Source organism: Dunckerocampus dactyliophorus, chromosome 17 (genome assembly GCF_027744805.1).
Source record: "Dunckerocampus dactyliophorus isolate RoL2022-P2 chromosome 17, RoL_Ddac_1.1, whole genome shotgun sequence".
Classification (NCBI taxonomy): domain Eukaryota; kingdom Metazoa; phylum Chordata; class Actinopteri; order Syngnathiformes; family Syngnathidae; genus Dunckerocampus; species Dunckerocampus dactyliophorus.
The window spans coordinates 23,352,479-23,371,243 of NC_072835.1; the positions used below are offsets into that span (position 1 = coordinate 23,352,479).

At 43.6% G+C, this 18,765-nt stretch overlaps 2 protein-coding genes across 17 annotated transcripts in view; one reads left to right on the forward strand and one right to left on the reverse strand.

Moving 5' to 3' along the window:
* garnl3 (GTPase activating Rap/RanGAP domain like 3) overlaps positions 1-15,347 on the forward strand; it is a 61,580-nt gene extending 46,233 nt beyond the window's left edge. For 7 of the 16 annotated variants that reach the window (XM_054758209.1, XM_054758211.1, XM_054758207.1 and 4 more), the window contains 11 exons: positions 106-222; positions 450-604; positions 665-823; positions 1,821-1,887; positions 2,105-2,212; positions 3,277-3,395; positions 3,753-3,888; positions 6,615-6,674; positions 7,560-7,781; positions 8,280-8,400; positions 9,295-10,910. In XM_054758209.1, the coding sequence (XP_054614184.1) occupies positions 106-222; positions 450-604; positions 665-823; positions 1,821-1,887; positions 2,105-2,212; positions 3,277-3,395; positions 3,753-3,888; positions 6,615-6,674; positions 7,560-7,781; positions 8,280-8,400; positions 9,295-9,457 (1,427 nt within the window). In that variant the 3' untranslated portion in view covers positions 9,458-10,910. Of the gene's footprint in view, positions 1-105; positions 223-449; positions 605-664; positions 824-1,820; positions 1,888-2,104; positions 2,213-3,276; positions 3,396-3,752; positions 3,889-6,614; positions 6,675-7,559; positions 7,782-8,279; positions 8,401-9,294; positions 10,911-11,041; positions 12,258-13,028; positions 13,333-13,419 lie in introns of those variants that run through there. The other 9 variants (XM_054758216.1, XM_054758213.1, XM_054758218.1 and 6 more) reach the window with 7 other exon arrangements.
* ptges (prostaglandin E synthase) lies at positions 11,693-16,685 on the reverse strand. The gene is made up of 3 exons (XM_054758264.1): positions 16,528-16,685; positions 16,360-16,442; positions 11,693-13,850 (listed from the first exon to the last, which is right to left on the reverse strand). The coding sequence occupies exons 1-3, from the start codon at positions 16,633-16,635 to the stop codon at positions 13,601-13,603; spliced, it is 441 nt and encodes a 146-aa protein (XP_054614239.1). The 5' UTR covers positions 16,636-16,685; the 3' UTR covers positions 11,693-13,600.
* Between the last annotated feature and the right edge of the window lie 2,080 nt (positions 16,686-18,765).

Consider the following 18,765-nt stretch of genomic DNA (forward strand, 5'->3'; position numbering starts at 1 on the left):
AGGGTCTACATCCTTTCACAAATGTTCAAGGAAATGGCTTTAGAGGTTTTTGCATAGGAAGAGGAGGAGCGGCTAACAGAGGCACCTGAACCGTTTCCTTTCCAGGGAAGGATGCTCGGCTTTACGTGTTCCGACTGAGCATGCTCAAGAGAGGCCTGGAGGAGAGGCAGCTCGCCAGGAGCAAGTGCGACAGCCGGGAGAATAAACTGGAGAAAACGAAAGGTGGGGAAACGAGGAAGGATCGTGTAACGTGGCAGAGCGTACGGCCTTGTAAGCATGTTTCAGTCTATAAAACTGCGTGTGTGAGGAGTCGTTGCCGGGTGAGTGACTCGGTTGCAAACCCGCTGACCCGTGCCGGATGCATCGATCGACCGCACCATGCCAGCGATTGACATACCCGATCCTGTGTCCCCATGCACCCGCTCAACCTGTCTTGCCTCTTGTCCCAGGATGCCATTTGTACTCCATTAACACCCATCACGGCTCGGAGCTGAGGATCGTGGCAGCCATCAGGAACAAGCTCCTCCTCATCACCAGGAAGCGCTTCGAAGGCTTCAGCGCCATGGGAGCGGACTCGCCGGTGGAGGAGTTTCAGTACATACGGGTACGCATGCGACGCCGTCGTAAAAGCCTCGCAACATCTGCCGTGTCTTCTACCAATCAGGAGATCTGCCTGTGCGACCCGCCCGCGGTGATGGCGCTGGTGGACGGGCCGACGGGCGAGAACGACAACATGATCTGCGTGGCCTACAAGCATCAGTTCGACCTCATCAACGAGAGCACCGGCGACGCCTACCGGCTGCACCATGTCGACGCCAACAGGGTGAGGCTTTCTCGGGGGAGTCGCTGACCCGTTGGCACCAAGCAAAGCTCGGTTTCAGTTTGGTCCAAGTCAAAACTGTGGGCTGATATTTTTATGCTGTACATTTCATCTGTATTATCACGTATTTATAAATGTTACTGAAAAAATAGCGTTATTGTTGTCTGAGCATAGAAAACGTGTTTACGACCTTCTAAATATACTTCTCTATTGTACAATACAGCGGTGCCTTGGTTTACGTTGTTAATCCATTCCAGAAGGTCCGACTTAAACCAAAGCGGACTCTAACCAAGGCAAGTTGTCCCATAGGAAATAATGTAAATCCAATTAATGCATTCCAGACACCCACAAATGTTTACACAAAAGACACTTTATAGACAATAATTATAGTATAGCACCAGAGGGAGGTGGGACACAGCGCGGCCGTGTGTTGTTTACATACCAGCCGTAATATTCGCAGGTTAGGCACCCTTGTCTCGGTGGGGCCCATCGCCTTTCTTTTTTGTGCAGCCCATGTGTTTTTTTACGTGGTGTATCTCTCTCTGGTAGTAGCGACTCTAACATAAACAAACGCTGTTGCCCTAAAAATTGCCCCCGCGGCCCACAATGCATTGCGCGATCACGTGCAAGTATCGCGAGATTTCGCCCCGGGGCGCGTGATCCGAGCTGGCGGCGTAAATCATACTGCACGGCAACCGAGCGGGAGAACGCCAACCCAGGCAACATTTTTGCAGAAATTGTGAAAGTTAACCAAAAAACGCGGTAACCGGAGTAGACGTTGACTGATGAACTGATGACAGACATTACGCCGGTGTGTAGTACGAAGAGGGGCGGCGCTTGATACACTGCAACAAGTTGACTGGTTGACAGAGAACGCTCAAACCAAAAGCACATGTCAAGAAGAAAGATGTCCTCCACTGTAATCGCCTATCAAATATTAATATCACGCTGGATGCTAGTATTCAGGCACTCCCTGTGACTGTCCTCTCTTTGTCTGCAGGTCAATTTTGTGGCAGCGATCGACATGTATGAAGATGGCGAGGCAGGTCTGCTGTTGTGCTACAATTGTGAGTCCATGAATGGTATTTGACTCAAGTGCGCGTCGAGCCAGCCTCGGCGCCCCTGCGGAATAACAATCATTCACCACCTGCCGCAGAATATTAACAGCCGCAGACGAGCCATGTACACACTGGCTCGTTTCATTTGAAGCTGGACAGGATGCTGTCAATCCTAACCGGATTTGAAAGCTAAATCTCGTTGTGTTTTCTTGTTGTTTATTGACAGATGTTTGTTACTACAAGAAAGTTTGTCCGTTCAACGGCTCCACGCCCATGATCCAGTCCAACACGTCCGACTTCCACTTCAGCTGGAACCAGATGCCCAATGCTATTGGTAGGTTGCCACAGCAACAGGGCCTGCCGCTCCACCCTGCCCGGAGCTTGCCGTCGCCATGGAAACAACACACTCTGCCTCGGGCATCCGGTTGTTGCTGACCCGTGTTTGAATGCGCCCAATGTTCACAACAGAAATAAGGCAATTATACTCAATCTGTGTGAAAGCAACTGCCTGCTGGTACACTGGTTGTCGTTATCATCAGTCGGGGGCAGCATCTCACCAGAAAGTAGGCAAGGCAAGGAAATGCTAACATCTTGGGATCTTTTTAAAATGCATATTTTTGTATGCATTTTGTATGGCGGCCGACGTGCAGCAACGTCCAAATGCTCCAAATACAAATGACCCAAAACCAAAAACGTGCAAACGGTAAACCAAACACGATAGGGCACGACACTATGTTGCAAGGACGGATCGCTACGGGCTGCAGCCTGCAATAATACAAGCCCCAGCTGATGGGCTTTTGCGATTGGCGTTTAAAGGCATTTCTCGGCATATGCCGATCACGTGCTTTTTCACAGAAAAAAAATGCAAATAAATCCGCTAATTTGCAGTGTACTTCCATCAGTACATTTCAGTAAGTACACAGCAATCCCTATTTTGTAGGATGTGATGCGGATACTTTTAAAGCGCATATTTTTGTCGACGTCCAAATGCTCCAAACACAAATGACTGCTTGACGGTGAATCTGTTTTATGTTTACCGGAACCGGACTTGTAATGTTGTCTGTATATTTGTTTTATCTTCTTTTGATGGTGTTTTATGTGTGGTGGTATTTGTCAATGTATGTGCTTCCTGTACCTGCTGTACCTGCTTTTTCCTCACATGTTGATTAATATGCACTGTCCTCATCAAGTAAATAAACAAACAAACCCAAAACGTACAAACACCATAAAGCAAATGCACCAGGAAGATGCTGCAAATGGAGAATGCTGCAGTCACAGGATCAACACCAAATGCAAAAGAAAAAGTACTCGTGCAGTCATACTACAGAATGTGCAGAGGTGATGTATTTTAGTTTTTATACTTGATGCGTGTCTCTCTCCCTCTCTATCTCTTTGCAGTTTGCGCCTTCCCGTACATTTTGGCCTTTACGACAGACTCCATCGAGATCCGCCTGGTGGTCAACGGCAACCTTGTGTACACGGCGGTGGTCCCGGAGCTGCAGCTAGCCTCCTCACGGGTCAGCACGTTACTAAGAGTTCCAGTCGCTTGCTTTTTTTGTTTGTTTTTTATGCTTCGCAACTGGACGAGAAGCTGGGCGCTTCCATGCTGCGTTTTAGCAAGCTTGTGATAGAATCAGCATTGGAAGAGCGAGACGGTCTGTGCTGCACAAGTTGCTGCCTCAGCGCTCTCATTCCAGTCAATCTTTATTAGCCTCGTGGGAAATATGGCTGGCAATCTGCATGGCTACAAAGCAATAACGCTCATATTTCATACGCACGCGTCTTTTGAATAAGACCACGGCACACCTGGCGACAAACAAACACTTCTCCCGTCTTTGATCAAACCTTAATACTCTCGTCTCCCGCCAACGCAGTCGGACATCTACTTCATTTCGTCGGCACCGGTGAGCTCGGCCTCCAACTGCAGTTCCAGAGACACCAGTTCACAGAGTTCCCCGCAAACTCCCACCGGCTACGAGATGCCCGTCTTCCCCTCGCCCCTCGGTGACGGTAGGTCTCCTCACGCCAGTAATAAAAAAGAAAAAAAGCCAGAGGATGTTGTTGTTTTTCAAACGTCAGTGCTGTCCAAAAGGTCCGTTTGACTTTGGGTGGGGCGGCCTTTGCCCTCCAGTGTGTGTGAGGGTTGCCTGCAGGATTTTAGTCCAATAAGAAACCCCATTTTGTTTTGAGCTGCAGGTGACACTGGAAGTGGTGTGTTTGAGGACCCCTCAGGTCAAACGTTGAGCATGCACGCATTCCCAACATTCTTCAGTCAGCTTCTTCTGACCTCATGACCAGATAAACTGAGTGACACGATAAAAATCAACACAATTCAACCCAGTGACCAATAAAAAGTGGATGATTATGAATATCATAGTTATCATTATCATTATGTTTGGGGTCTATTGGGACATTTTTAGTTCCTCAAAAAGGCCAAAACAAACCAATCCAACCGAATATTTTGTCCCAACCCTAGTAGAAAAGTGCAAGGCATGATGTTTTCATTATTTGTTTTCATCACACCCCGTACAGTAACCCCTTGTTTATTTCGGGTGATTGATTCCAGACTCGACAGTGATAAGTGAACTTCCACAAAGTAGGATTCCTTATTTATAAATGGAATATTTTCATAGATAGAGCATAGAAAACCTGCTTACGACCTTCTAAATATTGTTTTAAACATTCTTAGAGCCCTCTAGACATGAAATAACACCCCTATAGTCACCTTTACACTCCTATTACCAATATAGTAGACACAATAAGAGAAAATAGGTCAGACATAAATAAGATGAGTTAGAGCAGGGGTGTCCAAACGTTTTCCAACAGGGGATAGTGAAAAATGAAAAGATGCAAGGGTCGCTTTGATATTTTGTAAAGCATGCTAACAGTTGTATCTATTTCAAGAAAAAACTGGATCTCAGCTTTGTGATGGTGGTGTGCAAAAGTGTTTGGCCCCTTCCTGATTTCTTATTTTTGTGCATGTTTGTCACACTTAAATGTTTCAGATCATCAAACAAATTTAAATATTAGCCAATGACAACACAACTGAATGCAAAATGCAGACTTTAAATGAAACTTGATATGATTAAAAACAGCCCCAGACCATCACACTACCACCACCATATTTTACCGTTGCTATGATGTTTTTTTTCTGAAATGCAGTGTTACTTTTACGCCAGATGTAATGGGACACACGCTTTCCAAAAAGTTCAACTTTTGTCTGGTCAGACCACAGAGTATTTTCCCAAAGGTCTTTGAGAAACTGAGACCAGCCTTAATGTTGTTTTTGTTCAGCAGTGGTTTTGGTCTTGGAACTCTGCCATGCAGGCCGTTTTTGCCCAGTGTCTTTCTTATGGTGGAGTCACTGGTGACTGACCTTAACTGAGGCAAGTGAGGCCTTCAGTTCTTTGGGTGTTGTTGTGGGGTCTTTTGTGACCTCTCGGATGAGCCACTCCTAGGAAGGTTCACCACTGTTCCATGTTTTCGCCATTTGTGGATAATGGCTCTCACTGTGATACGCTGGAGTCCCAAAGCTTTAGAAATTGTTTTATAACCTTTTCCACACTGATAGATCTCAATTCATATCAGTTATGTTTTAATGGGGAGGGGGGACACTTTTTCACACAGGGCCATGTAGGGTTTTTTTTTTCTCCCTTAATAATCAAAAGTTTCATTTAAAAACTGCATTTTGTGTTCAGTTGTGTTGTCAATGACTAATATTTACATTTGTTTGATCAGAAACATGTGGGGGCAAAAGCTTTTTCACACCATTGTAGCGTGGTAGGCTTCTGTGGAATCGGAGCATGTGGGCCAAGAGGAGCATGCAGATTTACCCTCGCTACATGGCGGTTCACCTTTCGTATGAACAGGCATTGTGTTCTGCGTCTTTGTGGTCTATTAGAGTGTTCTATTGGTGCTCTGTTGCATGTGTCTGTTATTGTATTTACTACTGCTTCCAGTAGAGGGTGTTGTATACTCATGTGACGGTGTCCTGATTGGCTAAGGGAGAACCCACCCGTTTTGTTCTGCGTTCTGATTGGTTGTAGACCATTGTCCATTAATCTCCTTCAGGACTGCCTGTTTCCTGTTGTATGATCTCTAGCTGCTAGCGATCATACAGTACATGCTGAATGAAGGCAGACGGTATGCGTCGGTAGGGCGCCTGGGGTACTGTAAACGAATCTTCGGTTCATGGAGGACGACGGGAGGAATATGCTTAAACAAGGATACAAAAACGCTACAGCCTAATGGCGCCAGGACAAGCCACGATCAGAGGAGTGAAATATGAGTGAGTCGCTTAATTCCTTGTGTCCAATTAAAGTTGATCATTAAAATTCAAATGAAATTTGAACTTGGAGGGTTTAAACAGGAGAGAAATGTGATAAAAATGTAAATGCCTGAGGAGTTTTACAGCCTTAAAACATATAGAATCATTTACAAAAATATAGCTGGCTATTTTGCGAATTTCACTTATTGCGGGCTATTTTATAAACGAGGGAACACTGTATACAAATGAAGATTTATGGATTGATGTACTTTACTAAAAGAAGTAGTAGTACTTCCTGTTACATAGCCTGTGGTGGCCTTTTGCACAGCACTGTAATTAAGACCGAGGTGTGAAGCGTGATACAACTCAAATGTTCACAGACGACGCCGCTGTGCCTCATTAGGAGTGTGTAAGCCTACCCTCAATGTGTGTTGACGTTGTGTGTTGAGTGTGTAACCCTTTCCCTCAGATTCTATACGGATCCCCTACGGTACCAAGCTTTCGCTGTACATGTCAAAGGATGCCGAAGGTACTTGAGGACCCACCAAAGCTCGCTCATTAACGCCACACTGATGTTGCACGTGTGACTCCTCCATAGCGGCATGTCGACGTCACCGGAATGTTAAGTGAACATCATAACCAACCGACACCCCTTTCCCTCCTTCCTGCCCTAACCGAAGCATGAGTGAACGGTCAGGGTGGAAAGGTGGCTTGGAGATAAGAAAATTGCAGAGTATTTGGAGCATGAGAGCAGATGAGGGCTACAGGAGGATGGAGATGGGGGGGTGGACACTGCTGCAGCATGATTTACAGATTGCACTGTCACCATGGAGACTTTTGTCAGCCGCTCGCTTCCACCCGAATCCAAGTAGCGGCGCCACTAGTGTGTGTGTATTTTATTTTTAAGAGGCGGAAGGAGCACTGACAAAAATCTCATCCTCTAACTGCCTGGGGGTGAGGTTTGGGGGGGGGTCAGGTGATGTCATGGCATTCATCATGTGTACAGTTACTGCAATTAGTGCTAAAAGCTCCCTTAATATTTCAGTTCCACCTAGAGGAGGCGCATGTGGAACACGCCGCAGATAACCAGCATGCCTTCCGGTGTGTAGTTTGGCATTTTGAGGAGGGTGAGGGAGATAATATTAGCTTAGCGGTAATGCATGATAAAAGTCATGCAGAAACGTTGCCCCGAAGGCATCTGGACGTCCGCCAGCAGTTTCACTCATTTTAGCGGTTAAGCTCAGCCACTTCAGCAAAAGTCCCCAAAATGTCAAATTATACTCCTGCTGCAGCACCCATAACAGTGATAAAGTTGTGTGTATCGTCGTTTTGTGTTTTTTTTTTTTTTTGGTCGCCGTGCTTGTCCCTCCTTTACCGCCACGCCCACGTCCCTTTCGGGTTTCCTCGCCCTCAGGTGACGCGTCGTGCAAACACGTCTTCAAGATCCCGCTGTGCAACCTGGTGGGCCGCAGCATCGAAAGGCCACTCAAGTCGCCGCTGGTCAACAAAGTGCTGACGGCGCCGTCGGCTCCCGCCGTGGTCGCCACCACGCCCCTCATCTCGGCCACGCACTCGCTCTCGCTCTCCCGCATGGAGATCAAGGAGATAGCCAGCCGCACGCGCAAGGAGCTGCTGGGTAAATAAATGTCATGATGTCACGCAATGAAACGACATTGACGTAAAACTACCCGCCTGTCCTGGACGAGGGAACACGAATGGTGTTTGTGGAGCCATGCTGTCACCTAGTGGCCTTTTACAGGTACCGCTGCAAGGGTACCGGCGGTAGCAAACCATAGAAGATAGATTGATCCTTCTATGGATGTGGTCCTTAGTACAATATGGGCAATGCAAATAAAAGACAATGTAAAAAGCCTTATTATACAATAAACGCGTATTCATCCCAGCAATACCTACAAAAGGTCACTAGGGCCACAGTACTGCTCTACAAACACCTTCCTGTGTAATTTCTATAAAACTAAAATGTGTCATAGCCTTTTTACAAAGTTAAAAAATATATACAGTTTTGGATTTTTCAGTATGCATCCCCTCGATTGAAAACGTTTGCACACCCCTGCTGTACCGTTACTTATTGCCAGTTTGACAACATGAAGTCACTTTTTTTTTTTTTTAACAGGCCTAACAGAAGAACCCAGCGGGAAATCGGACAGCGGCACTTTGAAACAGAGGAAGATGAGCAAGAAGAACACGGAGGACGAAGCTAAACCTCGAGCGCTGACGTCAACAAACAGCGACAGGTGACGTCAACATTTCAGCAGCATTTCTCTGTCCAGAGGAGGAGAAGAAGAAGAATCTAGGCTTTACTCGGGGCGTTGAGTCCGCCACAACTGGCCTGTTCAGGTTGTCTTAGAAAGCAGGCTTCATCAGGTTATGCTCAAAGACTGGATAGGACAGCCCTAGAGATCTCTAGCTGTCCTCTTGAGGGTTCATCAGGTCTGCTGTCTTCTAAAGGCGTCATCGGGTCATGCTCAAAGACTACATAGGGCAGCTCTACTGTAGAGAGCACTAGCTGTCCTCTAAATGCTTCCTCAGGTCATGCTCAAAGACTAGATAGGACATCTTGGGAGAGTTGTAGCTGTCCTCTTTGACTAGACATAAATAGATTGACGAGATGTCCTATTATTTGAACTGATGAAGCCTGCTTAGATGACTAAATACAACAGCTCCAGCGAGGTCAAGAGACCTTTAGCCATCTTATCTAGTCATCCGACCAGACAGGACAGCGCTAGAGAAAGTGCTACAGATGGCGCCTGCTCGGATGACTTGATAGGCCAGCTGCAGCTCGTCGAGAGCTGTCCTCTAGACAGCTTTAGCTGTCCTATCTAGTCATCTGAGTAGTCTCCCATCAGTTCATGCTGAAATGCTAGGTAGGACAGCACGAGAAGACAACTCTAGAGGACAACCAAAGCTCTTTTTGAGCTGTCCTATCTAGTCTTTGAGCATGACTCAGTGAAGGCTTCATCAGCATTAGAGGACAGCGAAAGCTCTTCCTTGAGCTGTCCTATCTAGTTTTTGCACATGACCTGATGAAGCCTGCTTGAATGAAATGCCTTCGTCTGTGATGGATTCAATGACTTGCATGAATGAGAATATCCAGAGGTCAACCAAAGCTTTGTTGTGAACACCAACAGGTTGGACTCTGAGGCCAGTGAGTCGGACCTGGACATCTGCGCCGTGTCGTCCCACCTGGAGGCTGAGCCGGAGAAGTCGGTGCTGCAGGCGGAGAGTCCGCCGCTCGCCAGCGCCTTCGCCCTTGCCACTTCCTTTGAGGAAGACGTCCTGGACCTAAAGTGAAGACAATCCCATCGTGCACTTCTCTCCACGGCCTTTTCTAGGCTCTCCTTCTTTTTGCTTGCCGTGCTTCTTTGGTTGGCTTTATATCACATGTTTGCATCTTTGTGAGTGTCCCCTTCCACAGGACAAGACTGACGTTTTTGTCAGAGTCGCCCTGCTGCACCAGTTAACCCAAAGAGGCAACAATGAGCTTTAGAGGCCATTTTTGTCCTTCAGCAGCCTTCAGATGACAGTTGATCCCAAACCTCAAACTGAATGTAAATCTGCACATTCAACACAATTCACTCTCCCATCACTATACCCATTCTTATTTTTCCCACTCCACCTTGTAATGATGATGCTAGTGTACATCTGTTTATACGCAAAGACAGTGTCTATATTAGGAAAAAATATATATATTTTATTCTCATATTTAGTAAATGTTCTATGCTGTGTTCCAGTTGCCCCCTTCTACTCAATATACGCAGGTTAACAGGGCTGGAGGTGTGTCATTAAGTGCCATTTCTCAGCAGCCACCAGTGCGCCTCCTTGAAAGACAGCATACTTCCGGTAGCAGCCATGATTGTAGTCCACGTCCGGTGGAGCGCTTTACAAGAAAAACCCATGTTGAAGCAAAGTGTCCTTGCTTTCACAAACAAACAAATGACAAAGTTAGCATAGAATTATTCATATTTAGCGATATTGCGTGTGTTTTGGGCAACAAAAGCGTTTTGAGTGTACAATTGCCACCTTTTGCAGATTAAACCCTGCCGTGGCTCACTATCGCCTCTTCAGGTCGCAAGTGGTATTACGAGATAATCGACAATTCTCCGTCTGTGAACTACAAAGTAAATATGGCTTCCTGGTAGCAGTGTGTCCAACTATGCTAACATTGGTACTACAGCGCCTCCGTGTGGTGGCTTTGCGTCACAGCAGCCTTCTGATCGCTTGCATGAGCTAGCTCTTCTTCATGTCCTCCTCTTTCCTGCTCGTGTCCTCCATTTAAAAAAGGCGGTGGAAGGTGGATGTTTACAAGATGCTCCACTCTGTGTGTTTTATGACTGAGGTGGGTTCTTTATTCCCGTTTCGTTTTTTATTTCTACCTCCCCTTGGCGTTGGCTGTTTTTGTTGTTTTGTTTTGTATTTAAGTCTGTATTTACAGTTGGGACTGTTGCTGAACCTCTCTGTGATATTAAAAGCAAGGAAAATTAACGAGAAAAAGGAGGGAAAAAAAACACCAAGTGTCTTAAAATATTGTATCGCCATCGTTTTTAATGCCAAGTATTCCTTGTAAATGTTTGTGTATCAAATGTGGCCTCAAATGATGAAGCGGAGCTGAACAGTTATTACGGTGAATTCCTATCATTCTAATTATTGTTATTGGAGCAGTTATTTTAAACGAGTGCTGTAGACCACCGCTGTGAAAGTAGTTCTTTCTGTTCATTGGTATGGAATAAATATTTATGGAATTTGAGCTGCATCCCTCTCTGTTTGGTGTAGGTGGGAAGAAATTTGATAAATATTACCAGTTTATATTATAGCTGATGTTTTTCTGGGCTCTTTTTACGGTAATCACATTTGAGCAGAATTTCCTGCCTGTTTTAGGTCCACGTGGCCGTCTGTGGATGAACGATGGGCTGAGCAGGCTAACACGCAGACGCCTCCGGGCAGGAAGCAGTCTGCTGGGGAGGAGGAGAAAGGAAAGTCGATAAAATGCGATGGAATTATTTCAGTCAGTCAAATACGCCCCCAAAAATGTCATTTTTACGCAATTTTGCTGATTGCTTTTTAAGGCGGAAGGGGAAGTTCAAAGTTCACCCGTAAGAAAGTCAAAAATCAATTTGCAACAAACCGCACTGAGTCAAATCTCAAATGAAAGACCTCGGTGAGCACTTTCTAGATCTGCAATTATTTTCTCATCATAACCTTTTATCATTCCTAATATGACAGGAAACATTTTTTGCTTGTTTATTTCTGCTTGAAAATGTCATCTTCGCCAAATAAATACAAAAACTCTTCATATTCACCGTGTATGTTCCTTGGCCTCATGCGTTTTGACAGGTCAAAGCTTCAACATTCAGAGTGCCAAAGTTCACCCGGAAGAAAGTCAAAACTTATGAATTTGCAACAAACCACATTGAGTCACATCTCAAATGAAATGCCGCCCCCCCCCGGCGAGCACTTTCTGGATCTGTATTTTGTCATTATAACCCCTTATAATTACCAAAATGACCAAAAAAAACACGTTTTGCTTGTTTATTTTTGCTTGGGAATGTCATCTTGCCCATTTAATCGTTTACCAAATGAATACAAAAACTCGTCTTAGTCATGGTAGTATATGTTCTTTGGCATCATACATTTATATCTGGTGAAAGCATTAACATTTACAGTACCTAAATTCAAAGTTCACTCATAATACACTAAGTCTCCTACTAATGAACATCCGACGTGCGGACTTTCGGGATACGAACACAAGCCGACTAGTCTATATTTTCATGTGTTTTGCCTTATAAGTCCATATTTATACTGTACATGCTTGACCAGCAGAGGGCACTGTGACACTGCTAATGGCACCAACAGCGGGAGAACAAGAGGAGGAGGAGGGGAGGAGAGAGAAGGCTACCTTGTAGTTTTATGATACAACCCGGACAGAGCGTGTTATTAAAGTTTATGAAGAGTTAATAGGCCTGCTTAATTCTACACCACCCACAGAACACTACCTCTTTTAGAAGAGTCTAACCACCACCACCATTTGTCCTTTTTTTCAATATCTCCTCCTCCTCCTCCACGATGACGTATGCTCGACCACTCCTCTTCAAAGGTAAATAACATTTATCATTACGTATTATTATATCACTTTTATTATTGTTTTTTCATTCATTATCCTGGTTTAATATTTCTACTGCATCCAAACTCATATTTACATACATACACATATACTGTATATGTATACACGTACATGTAGTACCTCTATCATTGCTAATATTACCTTTTCCCCTACTTAAGAACAATTCAACATAAGAACGGTCGTCTGGAACCAATTGTGTTCGTTAGTTGGGGACTTGGTGTAAAGTCAAAAATAAGTTTGAAACAAACCACATTGAGTCACATCTCAAATGAAAGCCGAGGATCCGTAATGATTTTGTCATTATAACCCTATATGATTACCAAAAGGCCAAAAAAATAGCATGTTTGCGTGTTTGTTTTTGCTTGAAAATGACATTTTCCCCATTTACTACCTTCTGACAGATCAAAGCTTCAATGCTCAGAGTTCACTCATAAGAAAGTCAAAAATTAGTTTGCAACAAACCACACTGAGTCGTAGCTCAAATGAAAGACCTTGATGGGTGCCTTTTAATGATGCAATTGGCAAAAAAGAGTCATAAGGGTCACCTGCAACACCTGGTTTTGAAGAGCACTGTCGCTATTTGTCTCTTTACCTTCTGCAACACATCGTTACACTTTATTCCAAAACAATAGACGTGTGTGTGTGTGTGTGCATGCGCGTGCCCGGGGTCGTGACACCGCCCCTTGTCCTCATTAAGGTTCTTCCCAAAACCTCCCACGCTCTTCCCTCTCTTTTGTCTGCAAGGAAAACTCCACAAATCTCAAAGAATCCCAGCTTGAGTCATCATCCGGCATCAGGAAAATCACCGGCAAAGCACACAACAATGCTGGAGAAATATCAGCCTGAGGCACGAGGTGATAAAACACAACATAGCAGCAGGGTGATGGGAGACGCCCCCCCCTCCCCTCCCTCCTTCGTGCTCCCTGGGGCCCCCTCAGGATATGACAGAGAACAGACGCTTACATAAGAGCTGCAGGAATGCTTGGAGCTTCGCCCGTGGAATCGTGGATGATGCCCATGCACGGGGCCCCTCATCAAATGACACAAAGTACAAGTTAGCTTTTTATTGTTGAGTCCGAAAAAGCAAAAAGACAATGAAATAATAAATTAAGACGTAATGAACCTTCTCTTACAGTGTGAGGGTCTTCCTTCAAGAGCTTCGTCAAAGACAAAAGAACACAGCGAGACGGCGTTTGCTTTGACAACACGTGAGCGTCCTCTCGACACAAAATAAACTTCAAACGCATCCTGTTTGGTAAACATATTGCACTCCTCGGTGGTGGTGGTGTTGGGGGGGGTCAAAGGTGACCACGGTCCTAAGCGTACGCCGCCACGGCTGCCAGGATCTGCAGCGCCATGGAGACGCACGGCACCTGCGCCACCACGTAGGCCAGCGAGCGGGTGGGCGCCGGCAGGGCCCCCAGGTAGGCCACGCTGTGCATAGCGCGAGCCCCCAAGAACACCAGGAAGTGGAGGCGCGCCACGGCCAGCGAGGGGCCCGTCATGGAGTACACAGCGCCCAGGAAGAGGAAGGGGAAGATGTTCTCCATGTCGTTGCGGTGAGCTCTGCAAGAAGACAAGGTGGGGGTTTGAAACTGGTTTTTCATTGCTAGCATCACTGTCGTCATCACAAAAGCACCTCATTAGGGCCTGTTAGCACAAAAATGTAATTTTTGATAATACTAAACACTTTCCAAGGCACCCAAAGCGCTTCACAATGAAGTGAACGCATCATTCATTCACTGGTGGTGGTGGTATTCTATATCTGTATCAACAGCTGCCTTGCAGTAGTCTGACAGAAACATGGCTGCCAATCACTGCCTGCGGCCGCTCCGACCACAACCAAACATTCATTTGCATTCATACACCAGTGTGGGCAGCACTGGAGGCAAGTGGGTGAAGTGGGGCACCATGACAAAAATATAGTGGGACACGACAACAGTGGCCAGAGTGAGGATGGAACCTGCCCTACCTCCAGAGCCGCAGCCGCCCAACTTTTAGGACACTTCCGTGTACATCCGACAACGTTTTTCGATCTATCCTCGTCCTGTGCCCGAGCCGTGCACAGAACGTAACACCTGCTTTTCCCAAAAGCGTATTTGTAACATTGTAGTCACCGTTTACTTGGATGGGAATTTGTGTCCAGGTAGCCCCGAGTCTCCGCTGGTCACACTTGACTGTGCAGGCGTCAGTAGAAGGCCTCAGAACGCACACAAAAATACAAAGTTGCCTCTCGGAATGTTTACATGCGACGCAGTGTTAGGGCCACGTTGAAAAAAATATAATCATCTGATAATAACCTTTCGAGAACAAAGTCGTAAATGTACGAGAAAGTCGTAAACTTACGGGCATGAAGTCACAAATTATTCTTCATGCTCGTAATGTTACGAGTTTTCTCTCGTGAATTAAAGAGTTTATTCTCGTAAATTTACGACTTTATTCTCGAAATTTGCGATGATTTGAACACTCCATCGTAACGGGCGTTGCCTGGGACAGCCGCTGGACGAAAAGGGAGGGCTTACGTGACCTTCGGCATTGGGCTAATTCCGACTTTTTTTCTTGGAAATTTACGACATTTTTTTCTTGTTGTTTAACGACTTTTTCCTTGGAAATTCACGACTTTATTCTTGAAAGCTCAGATGTCTTTTTTTCTTCCGTGTAGTCCCAATACTCCGTCCGTGATACTCGTCCACTTTTCAGACACGTCTTTTCAAATTCTTTGCATTGTTAAAAAAAGAAAAAAAAAAAATTTTTTTGCGTTTTATATTTTCAAAATAGCTCTGATGCACTTCTTTTAATGACACTTAGAATACAATGTAAAGACAAGAAGTGAAACATTTTATTTTATTTTGAAATATATATTGCTTTTTTTTATTGATGGTTTAAAAAACATTTGCTCTGATGCACTTATTTGAATTACGTAACCCGGGATGACCACGTAAATAAAAACATAGAAAATGGATGGATGGATGGAAAATGTCAAAACGAGAATGACATTTTGATGTAAACATATGAATTTTTATCGAAATCAAAATCTTGATTCAATTCAGTATCATCTCAGTAAAAAAGGGGTTTCCTTATTTTATTTTATTTGTTTAAATACATATGTAATGTTTTTTTAAACTGAACATTTGCTCTGATGTAGTAATTTGAATTAACTTTAGAATAAAATGTACATTTAAAAAATTGTGAAATTAAAAATATCAAAACTATAATTTATGTAAATGTATTAATTCTATTTTAAATCTAAATCTTGATTTGATTTGCTTAAATTGAATCTCAGTGCAAAAAGACTTGCGATCAAATTTGATTTTTAAATGTGTAGTTTTTATAAAGTAGATGTTTTTTAAAAATTGCTCTGAAGCACTGATTTAATGTACAATGTAAGCGCCATTTTTGTTCTTAAAAAATCAGTTAATTTAATTAGATTATCTCAGATTTAATGTTATGTAAATACATTTCTTAATAAAAACAATTGTTACATTAAAATGTCTAAACTATAATTTAATTTAGATGATCTCAGATTTAATTTTATGTAAATGTATAAATTTAAATTTACTCTAAATCATGATTCAATGAAATTTAATGGGATCGGGGGTTTCCTTTATTTCTTTCTTTTTATTTTTTACATCTTTGTTGTTGATTGGGGGTTCCCGACAACGAGGGGCACATTCAGAAAAACGGAAGTGACATTCTTCACCTTCTCATTGCGTCATAAATCCAATCCAACGTTGACGAAGATAAGCTAGGTATTGTAGTCCCTCCGTTTTGTTTTTTTGGATGTGGCCCGTGTTTAATTTGATTTTTTTTAAAAACGCCGCAGGCCCCGCAGCCCGCGACCGCCACCTTTGTTTGTGATGGTGGCATCTGTAAAGCTCAAGTTTCTCATAAAGTTTCTCATTTTTCTCGGACTGTCCCCTCTGAAAGCTGTGGCAAATGCAAACCAACAAAGGACGTTGTCAAGGATCCTCTGAAGCAAACTGTATTGCTGATGGTTTGTGCTGTAATTATAGCGTCTTTTACTGCGACTGTGTTGTGTTGTGTTGTGTCGTGAAGCGTAGCGAGTCGCCCATACCTGCGGCATCTTTCCACGTCAGGATCCAGCCTGTGAAATTGTAATCCTCCGTGTCTCAGTGCGTCCTCCGGGTTAGCAAAAGCCTGGCAACAAAACAAGAGCGCTGTCACGCTGTCGCACAAGTGAAAGTCCCGCATGGACCCTCAAGCTTCTCGCCAGGTCACTCACCTTTTTCCGTAGCCTCACTTGGCCTGTTATGACGGCCACGACGTACATCTTCAACACCAGCAGCACGGCATAGAAGGCAAAGCAGGAGAAAACGTCGTTTCTGATCATGACTGCTGTTGTTCCGGTCCCAGAGACAGAGAGAGGCGCTCGCGGACGCTACGTGCAAAGTGAAGAGTGAGGCCAAAAGGGGGGGTGGCAGATATTTGTAGGTCTGCTGAGCCTCCACCCACTGAGTCAAAATGATGATGGCAGCAAAGCATTCATTCATAGTCTGCTTCTTCTGCCTCATGAGCAATGTCCAAACATGCATCACTCGGGCCCTCAGGCTGCAGCACGGCTCTTTAAAGACAAGTCTGGAGTTTAGTGTGTGTTACATACGGCGCGGCACGGCACGGCACGGCACGGCACGCCACTGTATCTACAATGTGTACCTATCATAGTACCTACAGTGTGGCACACTGTGGACTCTCCATTGGCTTCATTCATTTCACAAACATACATTAACAGTCCAGGGTGTACCCCACCTCTCACCCGAAGTCAGCTGGGATAGGCTCCAGCATATCGAACGACTTTATTTTCCTAAATTTACCACTTTATTCTCGTAACATTACGACTTTTTTTCTAGTAAATTTACAACTTTTATTCTCAGATATTTATGATTTTATTCTTGCAATATTACGACTTTATTGTCGTAACTTTACAACTTTATTCTCGTAATACTCTGACTTTTTTCTCGTAAGTTTACGATTTTTTTCTCGTCAATTTACAATTTATATTCTCATGAATTTACAGTTTTATTCTCATAATATTACGACTTTTATTCTCATAAATTTATGATTTTATTCTCGCAATATTACAACTTTATTCTTGTAAATTTACGTCTTTTTCTCTTAAATTTACGACTATATTCTCATAAAGTGAAGATTTTTTTTCTCGTAAATTTACGATTTTATTCTCGTAATATTATGACTTTATTCTTGTAAATTTACGGCTTTTTCTCTTAAATTTATGACTATATTCCCATAAAGTTAGGCCTTTTTTGTCTCGTAAATGTACGACTCTATTCTCATGAAGTTATGACTTTATTCTCGTAAATGTACTTTTTTCTCATAAATTTAAGACGTTATTCTCATAAAGTTACGGCTTTATTCATGTAAAAATTTACGACTTTATTTTGGAAATCTCAGATTTTTTTTTTCAATGTGGTCCTAATACTCCCTCGTATATATTAGCTGACTTCGACGATACGACGATACGACGATACGTGAGACGCGTTTTTGTTTTACTGTTGACTGAAGACTTTAAATTGCCTTCAATATTTGTGAAACTCTTAGGATAGGTTCCCTGAAGACACGAAATTGTCTTCCACGTTGAAAAAAAATAATTACGAAACACGCACAATGGATTTGCCAAAGACTCAAATTTGACTCTAGCTTATCTTTTTTTCTTCAGACAATATCTCTTTAATGTTTTCGAAAACATTTACAATACGTTGCTGGAAGACTTAGAAACACGTACAGATGTTTGCCAAACACAAACATTTTGATGTTTTTATAAAAATACATACAAATAGTTACAAAACACATACCTGGATTTCGTCAAAGACTCAAATTTGACTCTAGCTTATGAAAACACGTCCATTCTGATTTTTTCTTAAGACAATTTTTCCCTGATGTTAGCAAAAATATTTACGATACGTTGCGGGAACACACGTAGCAGTGTTTACCGAAATACGTACGTAGGATTTGTGGAAGATTGGACACTGTCTTTGATGGCAAACATGAAGTTTGTTCGTGATACGAACAAGTGCGTTTGGTTTTGATGACAACTAAATTCTCCTCGCTTTATAGAAAACACGTACGTAAGATTACGAAAACAAAGGCAGGGTAAATTGACGATCACATCTCGTTAGCCTCACTGAAGACGTCAACGTTGTTTTTGATGTATGTAAAAACGTATGTTAAGTTTGTTCAAGACTAGACAAGACTGTCTTCACTGTTCACAAAAAGTCGCACGCTTGATTCATTTAAGACTTATCTGTGTGATCAAGAATGGTTGAGTGTTTCTCTGTGTCCTGTGATTGACGGGCCATTAGCCCCCCCTCTTGGTCAAAGTCAGCTGGTCTAGGCTCCAGCATGCCATAATCTTGACCAGCATGAGCGTAACCGTCTTAGTCAAAGTCAACTTCATAAAATTGGACAGGTTCACTGGCAAAATATTCCCTCTTGCATAACATGA